At 45.5% G+C, this 13,082-nt stretch overlaps 1 protein-coding gene across 7 annotated transcripts in view; it reads right to left on the minus strand.

The window, feature by feature from the left end:
• The window catches only part of rasgrp3 (RAS guanyl releasing protein 3 (calcium and DAG-regulated)), a 66,131-nt gene that overhangs the window by 4,538 nt on the left and 48,511 nt on the right, over window positions 1–13,082 (minus strand). For all 7 annotated transcript variants that reach the window (XM_047352378.1, XM_047352379.1, XM_047352383.1 and 4 more), the window contains 3 exons: window positions 9,132–9,245; window positions 8,914–9,029; window positions 1,013–1,160 (listed from right to left, as the gene is read on the minus strand). In XM_047352378.1, the coding sequence (XP_047208334.1) occupies window positions 1,013–1,160; window positions 8,914–9,029; window positions 9,132–9,245 (378 nt within the window). The remainder of the gene's footprint in view (window positions 1–1,012; window positions 1,161–8,913; window positions 9,030–9,131; window positions 9,246–13,082) is intronic.

Genomic DNA, 13,082 nt, shown 5'->3' on the forward strand with positions numbered 1-13,082 from the left:
CCACTTGGTAAACAAGGCTCAACAGCTCTTTTTTCTCAGAAAGCTGAAACGGACTGGACTCTCCAGTCAGCTGCTCAGGAATGTTTACAGGGCCACAATTGAAAGCATCCTGTGCCTCAGTGTGACTGTGTGCTATGGGTGCTGCATGGCACAGGAGAGAAAGGACTTAGCACCAGTGGTGAGGATGGCACAGGGGATTGTGGGCTGTTGTCTATCGGATCTGGACTCGACTTATGCTGCACGGGCCCAGAAAAGGGCCAGACACATTGCTACAGACCACACCCACCCGGGCAATGCACTGTTTGTCCCTTCTATTCCAAAGCAGTAAAGGCAATTGTCACCCGCAGGCAGACACTACATCTCTGCTGACAGTCAAACAAACCACCAGCCCATCTCACATTGTTTCAGCACAAGCTGCACTTTATGTAAATACTAAATACTACATGGCACATTCCATGTACATATGTTCTCTTTTTCTAGAAGTGTTTTACATAACCTACATGTGCATCTTTTGATCCTGTTCTCAGCGAAATTTCATTATGGTGACATAATAACAATAAATAATCTTGAATCTTAAATCTACAGAAAAGAACTTATCATAAATTATCCAAGACTTCCCTCCCCTTCCAAGCTGTCAGTCCTCCAACAATCACTTACCTCAATTATTCAGCTACTTCCTCCACTGTATGCTTCACCACCACCTCATAAGCTCCATGGAACTCCACAAATAACATTAATATACATGAAGAATATACTTACCAAATCCAGTCAGAGCCATTCTGATGTTTCCAAATCTGTTTTTTTATTGATGTTTTTTTTGTATTTTTTTAAGCTGTTCAAATTTTACCCAGTCCTCTGTATTTCCTGCAATTCAGTCATTCCAAGGTAAAACCTGACATATGTTTCAATACATTCAGTAAGTTTGGCATCAAACACTTTATGTGTCCTGCCATCCAGGGTTTAAAGATATACATTTTTACACATGCAATGATGGGATTGTTGAAATACGCACAAATCCAGCACAATGTTCACAGAAGGTTGGCTTCAGATAGGTCATCTCCTGAAAGTTGTGAATAAATCCTGGTCCCATCCTACATTGGAGCAGAGGGTTGGCCCGAAGGAAATAGGCTATCATCTCATCCTTGCTGATTAATCCATCTCTGAGGAACAAATACACAGGGGAACAAAGAGGAAAAAGCTTCAGTTCAGCAGAGATCCTATAGTCATGGGCAAAGCTTATAGCAGTGATAAAAATGTTTGCAGCTTTTTATTTGATAACTATTCATTGTTGTTGTTGTTTTGTGCTTCCTCTTTTTTATTAATGCAGAGATTGGTGTTAATTCATTAAGCTTTGGAATTTGAGTCACACAACATACACAGCTGATTCACACCATAACACAGCTAAAAAAACACTTTTCCAGATCTTCAAAAACTTTATGGCACCGTTCACAAGTCAAGAATCACAACATGCTGTACAATAAAATATATACAGAAAGAAGACACAAGATAAAATAGAGGGTCATAAAAATAATGATTCAACAGAATCTAGACATGATTGACTGGGCCATTCTAGCAGTTTAACTTCCTTTCTCTGAAGCTAGTTATCTTCCCTTGGCTGTGTTTGGAATTAGTTTTCTTTGGAAGTCCACACTCAATTCATCTTCAGATTCTTATCAACAATGTCTCAGTACATACTCATCTTCCTTTAGTCATAGGATGTCTGCCAGTATGCTGTAAGAAACCCCACACCATAATGTTTCCACCTGTTTCACTTTTTGGTTGGTGTTTTTAATGACATCCAAAGAGTTCAGCTTTGGCCTGATTCGACCAGACTGTATTCTCCCGGTATTTCCCTCTGCAGCAAATGTTAACATCTTGTTCAACAAGCTTATTTATGAGCAGTGGAGTCTTGTGCAGTGAGTGTGCATTCAGTGCCTTGCAAAAGTATTCACCACTTTGCATTTTTTCATGTTTTGTATACCTCAACACCTGGAATTAAAATGGATTGTTTGAGAGTTTTCTCCATTTCAATAACAGAACACACCTACAACTTTGAACATGCATTATTAATTTTATTGTGAAGCAAACAACAAATAGGACAAAATAACAGAAAACTTCAGTGTGTGTAACTGTTTACCCCCCCTAAAGTCAGTACTTTGTAGAGCCACCTTTTGTCGCAGTTCCAGCAGTAAGTGGCTTTGGATAAGTCTCTACTAGCTTGATACATCTTGGATTTCATTCAGCAAGGTAAAACTTCTCCAGCTCCTTCATGTTGGATGGTTTGTGATTTGTGAGCAGTGATCTTAAAGTCTGAACATACAGGTCCTTCTCAAAATATTAGCATATTGTGATAAAGTTCATTATTTTCCATAATGTCATGATGAAAATTTAACATTCATATATTTTAGATTCATTGCACACTAACTGAAATATTTCAGGTCTTTTATTGTCTTAATACGGATGATTTTGGCATACAGCTCATGAAAACCCAAAATTCCTATCTCACAAAATTAGCATATTTCATCCGACCAATAAAAGAAAAGTGTTTTTAATACATAAAACGTCAACCTTCAAATAATCATGTACAGTTATGCACTCAATACTTGGTCGGGAATCCTTTGGCAGAAATTACTGCTTCAATGCGGCGTGGCATGGAGGCAATCAGCCTGTGGCACTGTTGAGGTCTTATGGAGGCCCAGGATGCTTCGATAGCGGCCTTTAGCTCATCCAGAGTGTTGGGTCTTGAGTCTCTCAACGTTCTCTTCACAATATCCCACAGATTCTCTATGGGGTTCAGGTCAGGAGAGTTGGCAGGCCAATTGAGCACAGTGATACCATGGTCAGTAAACCATTTACCAGTGGTTTTGGCACTGTGAGCAGGTGCCAGGTCGTGCTGAAAAATGAAATCTTCATCTCCATAAAGCTTTTCAGCAGATGGAAGCATGAAGTGCTCCAAAATCTCCTGATAGCTAGCTGCATTGACCCTGCCCTTGATAAAACACAGTGGACCAACACCAGCAGCTGACACGGCACCCCAGACCATCACTGACTGTGGGTACTTGACACTGGACTTCTGGCATTTTGGCATTTCCTTCTCCCCAGTCTTCCTCCAGACTCTGGCATCTTGATTTCTGAATGACATGCAGAATTTGCTTTCATCCGAAAAAAGTACTTTGGACCACTGAGCAACAGTCCAGTGCTGCTTCTCTGTAGCCCAGGTCAGGCGCTTCTGCCGCTGTTTCTGGTTCAAAAGTGGCTTGACCTGGGGAATGCGGCACCTGTAGCCCATTTCCTGCACACGCCTGTGCACGGTGGCTCTGGATGTTTCTACTCCAGACTCAGTCCAATGCTTCCGCAGGTCCCCCAAGGTCTGGAATCGGCCCTTCTCCACAATCTTCCTCAGGGTCCGGTCACCTCTTCTTGTTGTGCAGCGTTTTCTGCCACACTTTTTCCTTCCCACAGACTTCCCACTGAGGTGCCTTGATACAGCACTCTGGGAACAGCCTATTCGTTCAGAAATTTCTTTCTGTGTCTTACCCTCTTGCTTGAGGATGTCAATAGTGGCCTTCTGGACAGCCGTCAGGTCGGCAGTCTTACCCATGATTGGGGTTTTGAGTGATGAACCAGGCTGGGAGTTTTAAAGGCCTCAGGAATCTTTTGCAGGTGTTTAGAGTTAACTCGTTGATTCAGATGATTAGGTTCATAGCTCGTTTAGAGACCCTTTTAATGATATGCTAATTTTGTGAGATAGGAATTTTGGGTTTTCATGAGCTGTATGCTACAATCATCCGTATTAAGACAATAAAAGACCTGAAATATTTCAGTTATTGTGCAATGAATCTAAAATATATGAATGTTAAATTTCCATCATGACATTATGGAAAATAATGAACTTTATCACAATATGCTAATATTTTGAGAAGGACCTGTAGATTCTCAATTGGATTGACGTCTGGACTTAGACTAGGTCATTCTAACACATTTAATGTTTCCCCTTAAAGCAATCGAGTGTTGCTTTAGCAGTAGGCTTCTGGTCATTGTCCTGCTGGAAGGTGAACCTCCGTCCCAGTCTCAATCCCATCACAGACAAACTGAAAGATTTTTCTCAAAAATGTCCCTGTATTGAGAACCATCCATCTTTCCCTCGAACCGGACCAGATTCCCAATAATTGCTGCTGATAAACATCCCTACAGCATGATGCTGCCACTACCATGTATCACTGTGGGGATGGTGTTCTTGGGGTGATGGGATGTGTTAGGTTTGCCTCTGACATACTGTTTGCTTTGGTGCCCAAAAAGTAAAATTCTTGTCTCATCTGAACAGAGTACCTTCCTCCATACATTTAGGGAATCGCCCACTTGCCTTTTGGCAAACTCAAAACATTCCTTCTTATTTTTAACACTAAGTAATGGCTTTTTTCCAGCTACTCTTCCATAAAGCCCAGCTCTATGGAGTGTTCAGCTTATTGTGGTCCTAGGGACTAATACTCCAGTCTCTGCTGTGAAACTCTGCAGCTCCTCCAGAGTTACCTTTTCTTTGTGCTGCCTCTCTGATTAATGCCCTCCTTGTGAGATCTGGTGGGTGGCCCTCTCTTGGCAGGTGTGTGGTGGTACCATGTGCTTTCCATTTGAAGATGATGGATTTAATGGAGCTCCGGAGGAACATCAAAGAAGATTTTCTCTTTTCATTTCACCAACTTAGACTATTTTGTGCAGATCATCACAAAAAATAAGATAATAAAATCATTTAAATTACAGGTTGGAATGAAACAAAATAGGAAAAAAAAAGGTGGTGAATACTTTTGCAAGGCTCTGTATATCTTAATGAGCAAGATTTTAAAAGCCAGATGTGATGTTCAGTTACATTGAAGAAGAATTGTCCCCTTTTGTGAATTTGTCAACAGAATCATGTTGCTTATTCACAGTGCTTAAGACTGGCAGCAGGGGTTGAAGACTTTTCAGTGATGGTTGGGTGACAAATGCGTCAAAGGAGCCACTTCTGTCTAAGAAAAAAAAACAAAGACAAACTGAAATGAAATGAATCCTCCCTATTGTTTCAGATATCTGGAAAGTTGTTTGTCCAGCAAAACGGTTGAGCTCTATCAAACATCCTTCATAATTTTGAAATTGAACCATCCTCACACAATCTATGAGTGGGGTTGGTTCTCAACAAGAAAACTTACTCCCAGTTCTGCTGAAGAAGCTTGCCCTGAATAAAGAGCAGAAATGTTCTGCAAGCAATTTCTTTAATTGTTTAGAGATAAACTGGATTTTCCAGCGTGATGTAGCAAATTGTCACAAGGCAAAAGTGATAAATGTCTTGAAGATCAGAGCATTGACATTTTGGACCTGTGGTCTGGTTACTCAAGAGATAGTAACTCCACTGGGAACCTGTGGTCAGTTCCTAGAACTGACCTAGACCAAAAGAAGCCAACAAACTGAGAGCAACTGCTCACGAACCTCTACAGATCAGCGATAGAGATCATCAGCACAGGCAACATTCCAAACCTTCCCTCTTGCGACTTGAAGTCATAAGTTGCAACCTTCTGACTCACTGGAGAAAACTACAGCACCAAGACACTGTGAGTATCCCCACACACACCCTTCACCTTTCTCCCTGGCAACCATGGGAAAAGTGACATCAGCCCCTCTCCAGGAAGGTTCCAGACCAGGCTGTGTGTGTAGGTGAGTCCAAAAGAATTAGCTGGTAATGCTCAACCCCATACATCATCTTAAGCTTCTTAACAGTCAGTGAGGTGAGATTACATATCTCTAGACCCAGATTGTGACATGGGAAATCAGTGCGCAGAAGTCCCTGGGCTTGCTTGCCATGGGACTTCTTTAGCACCTGACCTTGACTCCGCCCTGGTGGGTTTTCTGTTATGAACCTGGATTTTGAGCTCAATTTATGCTGTTTTAGGCACTTTATTTGTATAGCATATTTGAGTTACCAGTGTCAGGATCTGTACTTCCAGAGCATGCTCTACCCCGTACCTTTTTCTCCCGTTGCCTGTCTGCAGCTGAACAGAACTATGACGTGGGTGACAGGGCTATCAAGTTGGCACTGGAGGAGTGGCGTCACTGGCTGGAGGGTGCCAAACATCCCGTGCTGGTATGGACAGACCACAAAAATGTATCATAAATCCAATCTGCCAAACACCTTGACTCACATCAATCACGCTGGTCGCTGTTTTTCTCCCATTTTAATTTGCCCATTTCTTTCAGACCAGGATCTAAGAATACTAAACCTGACGCACTCTTGCGCCAGTTATTCCATGATGACTCGGAAAGTGAGGTAGTGCCTATCCTACCTCCCTCCTGCACGGTTGATGCTTTAACATGGGAGATAGAGGAGCGTGTGCGGCGAGCCCTTTCTGATGACCCAGGGCCAGGTAACATACCGGCAGGCCGGCTCTACGTTCCTGCTGCCATGCGACCCCGCCTGATTGGTTGGTTCCACTCTGCCAAATTCGCCACCCATCCTGGGGCCAGCCTAACCATAGCCTCCATCGCCAGGAGGTACTGGTGGCCCACCCTGCATCAAGACGTGAGGGACTACATCAGTGCTTGTGTGTCCTGCGCCAGAAATAAGACCACCAACTGGCCTCCAGCTGGCCTCTTACATCCCCTCAGTATCCCTCCACGGCCCTGGTCCCACGTCGCCATTGATTGCGTGACCGCCCTGCCACGTTCCCGTGGCATGACTACCATCTTCACCATTATAGATCGCTTCTCGAAAGCCTGTCACCTCATTCCGCTACGAAAGCTTCCCTCCACTCTACAAACAATTAAGCTGCTAGTGAAACATGTGTTTCGTCTGCATGGAATTCCCCAGGAGATCTTATCTGACCATGGCCCCCAGTTCACCGCACTGGTTTGGAAAGAGTTCTGCGCCGCCCTGAGGGCGAAGGTGTCGCTGACCTCCGGATACCATCCCCAGTCTAATGGTCAAGTGGAATGGTTGAACCAGGAACTGGAGGCGGCCCTGAGGTGCGTGACGTCATCGGAGCCCTCCGAGTGGAGGACCTTCCTGCCGTGGGTGAAGTACTCACACAACTCCCACATCTCGGCTGCTACGGGCCGTGCTCCTTTTGAGGCCTCCGTGGGGTACCAGCTGCCCCTGTTTCCTGCCAACAACAGGGAGACAAGTGTGGCCTCAGTCCAGCACCACATCCGCAGATGCAGGCGCATGTGGTCCTCCACCGCCAGGGCGCTCCAGAGGTCCGCCATCCTCAATAAGCGCTACGCCGACCGACAACGTGTGCAGGCTCCTACCTACCACCCGGGTCAGAAGGTTTGGCTCTCCGCCCACGACATCCCACTCAAATCCATGTCAAGAAAACGGTCTCCCAGGTTTATAGGTCCGTATGTCATCTACTCTATAGTCAGTACCAGCACTGTCCGTGTCCATCTGCCGTCAAGTTTACGTATCAATCCAGTCTTTCATGTCTCGCAACTTAAGCCTGTCCATGCCAGTATGCTCTGCCCTCCAGCCATGCCCCCTCTGCCTGCCTTCCAGGGCCACCCCGCTTATTCAGTCCGCCGGATCCTGGCCTCTCGTCGACGGGGCTGTGAGTGGCAGTACCTCGTCGACTGGGAGGGGTACGGTCCGGAGGACCGTTCCTGGTTGCCCCCCTCCTTCGTGCTGGACCCTGCCCTGATCCGGGACTTCCTGTCCTCCCAGCATGCTCCTCCTGGGCCGCCGGGTGGCGACTGTTGAGGGGGAGGTGGTGTCAGGATCTGTACTTCCAGAGCATGCAGTTAACCAGTTTCCCAACTAGGTGCCACCTGTTATGGTGTTTTCCGGTCCTCGCTCCAGCTTTCAAATAAATTTATTAAACCATTCCCTGTTTCCGAGTGTTCTCTGCATGTGGCTCAAGTCGGCAGTCAAATGAATGGGTTCATAGTCACCTTCTGACATTGCTGTTTTTAAGGCCTTAGTAAAAACACCTGACAAAAGGGACGCGTTTATTATGGAAATCAAATCAGAAGCTATGAGAGGCAAAACTTTCTTAAAGAAAGCTGTGGGTAAAATCCCGAGACAGCAGGAGGAGGGGCTTAGTTGATGTATGATTTCTTCTAAACTACTGTAGTTGTTTTGGCAGAATTGGGTTGTTTTTTCTAAATTTGATGTAGACTGGTATTTTGGAATCCTTTTTCAGGGGCCGAAGACGCTCTTTCCAAAACCACTTTTTAATGTGTTTTTGGAATCATTGTCCTGTTGGAATAAAAAACGGTGTTATAAATTCAACCATCTTTCTACTAACATGAGGGAATGTTGAATAATTTGGTATAGTCATCCTTTGTTTCGTCAATGAAACAGACCCTCAGCATAATGCTACCAAAACCATACCTGACAGTCGTTCAGTGTTCTAATATTTGAAGCCTTACCCAGACTCCTCTACCCTGACTCCTCTAAACATCCTGTTAGTTCAGGTTGATGTTGAGCTCACTTCACATCTTCCAGTTTTTGATTTTGACTACTGGACTATTACTAAACATCCTGGCCTGTTTCTCACTATTTGAGGTGGCAACTTGGGTTTAATGATTGAAACATACAGTTAGGTGTACCAGCATGTTGATGGTCCTAAACACACATTAAATCTGCTATTTACGTGAACAAAGATATATAATATTATAATTTCATCCTGAAAAACTAGTAGTAAATGATTGTACAAACAAATCAATAAAATAAAATCAAAATTCACATTACTTAATGTGGATGATGAGTGGCAAACTAAAGACTAACACTGTATAAAATAACAACAATGGACCAAATGTTTTAGGGGGTATATGACTATTGTGATCTTCCTTGACCATTGTCAGTGGCTGTAAATGCTTAAACTCTACTGCACTGGATTTCCTTACACAGAAAACAGTTAATTATCCGTTAAAGTGGTTTTTCACACTCACTGATCTTTATCCAAAACGCAGAAGGAGTCCAGAAATGGAAAATTAGCTGCGATACTCCTAAAGTCTTCTTGTGAAATATAGCCATCATGGTCATGGTCATAATTCCTGAAGACAGACTATCAAAATGAAAACAATGAAATAATTTAATTTAATATCATGTAAAGTCACGTATTTTTGGTTTTCTGAAGCGACAATTAAAAACTGGAAGGTTTACTCACTTCTACCAATTTGCGGATGTGTTTATTGACCACAGAGGGATCTGGTTTGGTGGTGACCCCAGAGGCCCAGTCCAGTGGGGCCAAAGGCTTGTTGGGAGTAGTTGGAGATGTAGGCTGAGAAGACAAGTTTAGTCTGGTTTACTTCAGATAGATAGATAGATAGATAGATAGATAGATAGATAGATAGATAGATAGATAGATAGATAGATAGATAGATAGATAGATAGATAGATAGATAGATAGATAGATAGATAGATAGATAGATAGATAGATAGATAGATAGATAGATAGATAGATAGATAGATAGATAGATAGATAGATAGATAGATAGATAGATAGATAGATAGATAGATAGATAGATAGATAGATAGATAGATAGATAGATAGATAGATAGATAGATAGATAGATAGATAGATAGATAGATAGATAGATAGATAGATAGCATCAAAACAGCATCAATTCTTCTAGGTACACTTGTACACAGTTTTTGAAGGAACTCGGCTGGTAGGTTGTTCCAAACATCTTGGAGAACTGACCACAGATCTTCTGTGGATGTAGGCTCCCTCACATCCTTCTGTGATTCTAATATCTGGCCAACTAACTGGTAAATCCTTCGAATAAGTGAGCTCAGCCCTCCCCAGCGGTCCTGGTTACTAATGTGGGCCTTTGGGAGAACAAGTCGCCCACCCCTGTGGTAAACCTTGGCAATGTTGGATGTTAATTGTCCTTAATGTGGGCAGGTTATTGGCATGACACTCATTACAGCTAAAGATGGAATTTGGAAGAATTCTGTAACATTTAGTACCTTTTTAAGCATAGTATTTATAGTGGTATATGTAAAAACATTTTTGAAGAAAAAAGTATTTTACTGGTATTCTAAAGGAATGAAATTAGACTTTTTGTACTTTGGTTCATCTTCTTATCCAAGGTGACTGACCAATCATAACTGCTCCACCTGGAGCAACTATCCCTAAATTATTTGTCCCCTTGGCAGATTTCGAACTCAAAGTTTATTTCTGCTGGCCCGGGTGCTTGCTGCTAGTCAGGGACCTCTTGCCGGGTAAGTTTGTCCCGTCTTAATGTGGGATCAAGGTGCTCATGGTGTCTGCTCTGTTGTGCCTGTGGGGGAGGCTGGGGTGGCATTGTGCAGGGGCCTTGCTTTGCCATTGTGTGCTGTGTGGTGGGGGGCAGGATGTGGGGCTGTGTTTTCGGAGATGGAGCTCATCTGTAGGGTGTGGCCCTCTGGGGAGGGAAATCTTGGCCTTTGGGTTCAGAGGAATGTGTTTGATATCTGTGTCGTGGTTGGGGGTGACCCTGTGGGGAGATTCATGTTGGGGATCATGGGGGGTGGGGAGCTCATGGGGTTGAGATTGGAATTAATTTGGGGGTTTTGGACTGTTTCATCCTGCTCGCTTGGACTCGCTTGGACCAGGTAGGTAGACCCCTCCTATCCAAGATGGCGCCGCAGATGGTCGCCTCCGCGTGTTGGTGCGCATTGTTTTGTTTTGTTTTTTGCTTTAAAACGGTCTTCTGTGATGGTACCCTTCTCTCACCAGAGAAGAACTCATGAACATCAGGGCTACTACACCAGAGGAGTTATTTCCCACTTTTCTGCCTACTGCTCTGGAATTTTTGGACATTCTGGTCAAAGGTGCGCTCACCTTTGTTCACGCGGTGAATCGCCGGAAGAGAGGGAAACGGGCTGGGGTGCTGGTACGTCTTCACCAGCGTGGACTACGAACACCGTTACCTGGAATATTTCTCTCTAACGTGCGCTCACTTCCCAACAAAATTGAGGAACTACAACTGCTGTTGGGGAAAAACAGGGACTTTTATTCATCGGCAGTTTTGTGCTTCACGGAGACGTGGCTGTGTGGGTTAATACCGGACTCTGCGCTGCAGCTGGCAGGATTCCAGCTCTACAGAGCGGACAGAGACACGGAACTCTCCGGCAAAGCAAAAGGTGGAGGAATCTGTTTTTACCTCAACAGTGGTTGGTGCAACGACGTGACAGTGATTCAGCAGCACTGTTCTCCAGACCTGGAAGCCTTTATCATAAACTGTAAGCCTTTCTATTCCCTCCGTGAGTTCGCTTCGTTCATCCTGGTCGGTGTTTACATCCCGCCGCAAGCTAACGTGCAGGTCGCACAGCGCATGCTCGCCGACCAGATACTGAGTGGGGAGCGGACCAACCCGGACTCATTAGTTATCGTCGTTGGCGACTTTAACAAAGGTAATCTCACCCACGAACTCCCCAAATATAGACAGTTTATAAAATGTCCGACCAGAGAAGACAACATTCTGGATCACTGTTACACCACCATCAGAGACACTTATCACGCCGTCCCACGTGCTGCACTTGGCCAATCCGACCACATCATGGTCCACCTGATTCCTGCATACAGGAAGAAACTAAAGCTCTGCAAACCTGTTGTGAGGACGACAAGGAAGTGGAGCAGTGAGGCTGTGGAGAATCTCCAGGCGTGTTTAGGCTGTACAGACTGGGATGTGTTCAGGACTACTACCAACAGTCTGGACGAGTACACAGAGGCTGTGACTTCCTACATCAGCTTCTGTGAGGACAGCTGTGTACCATCATGCACCAGGGTGAGTTACAACAACGACAAACCCTGGTTCACAGCTAAACTCAGAAGGTTAAGACTGGATAAGGAAGAGGCCTTCAGGAGTGGGGACAAAGACATATACAGAGAGGCTAAGTACAAGTTTTGCAAGGCAGTGAAAGAGGCCAAATGACTGTACTCTGAGAAGCTCCAAAACCAGTTCTCAGCCAATGACTCTGCGTCTGTCTGGAAAGGGCTCAAGCAAATCACCAACTACAAGCCGAAAGCCCCCCACTCCATCAACAACCGACGCCTCGCCAACGACCTGAACGAGTTCTACTGCCACTTTGAAAGACAAAGGGACAGTCCTGCAACCATCCCCCACGACGCCCCCCAACAGCTGCAGCCACAATCCACCACCCCCACCTCCCCAACCTCAAGAGGGGCCTTGGCACCTCCAACCCCCACCCTGAAGTTCCCCCCCACCAGCCCCCTACCCACGCCGGGGACGGCTCTTTCCATCCAGGAGAGGGACGTCAACAAACTCTTCAGGAGACAGAACCCCCGGAAAGCTGCTGGTCCGGATTCTGTCTCACCAGCCAGCCTGAAGCACTGCGCTGATCAGCTGTCTCCAGTCTTCACAGACATTTTTAACACCTCACTGGAGACATGTCATGTGCCAGCCTGCTTCAAGTCCTCCACCATCGTCCCTGTTCCCAAGAAGCCAAGGACCACAGGGCTTAATGACTTCAGACCCGTCGCCCTGACCTCTGTGGTGATGAAGTCCTTTGAGCGCCTTGTGCTCTCACACCTAAAAGACATCACCGACCCCCTCCTGGACCCCCTGCAGTTTGCCTACAGAGCCGACAGGTCTGTAGATGATGCAGTCAACCTAGCCCTTCACTTCATCCTCCGGCACCTGGACTCCACAGGAACCTATGCCAGGATCCTGTTTGTGGATTTCAGCTCTGCCTTCAACACCATCGTCCCAGTTCTGCTACAGGAGAAGCTCTCCCGGCTGAGTGTGCCCGACTCCACCTGCAGGTGGATCACTGACTTCCTGTCTGACAGGAAGCAGCGCGTGAGGCTGGGGAAGCACGTCTCTGACTCCCTGACCATCAGCACCGGTTCCCCCCAAGGCTGTGTTCTCTCTCCTCTGCTCTTCTCCCTGTACACCAACAGCTGCACATCCAGCCATCAGTCTGTCAAGCTTCTGAAGTTTGCGGACGACACCACCCTGATCGGACTCATCTCTGATGGTGACGAGTCCACGTACAGATGGGAGGTGGACCATCTGTTGGACTGGTGCAGCCAGAACAACCTTGAGCTCAACGCTCTAAAGACAGTGGAGATGGTTGTGGACTTCAGGCAGAACCCAGCCCCATCTGC

This window comes from Girardinichthys multiradiatus, chromosome 22, assembly GCF_021462225.1.
Source record: "Girardinichthys multiradiatus isolate DD_20200921_A chromosome 22, DD_fGirMul_XY1, whole genome shotgun sequence".
NCBI lineage: Eukaryota > Metazoa > Chordata > Actinopteri > Cyprinodontiformes > Goodeidae > Girardinichthys > Girardinichthys multiradiatus.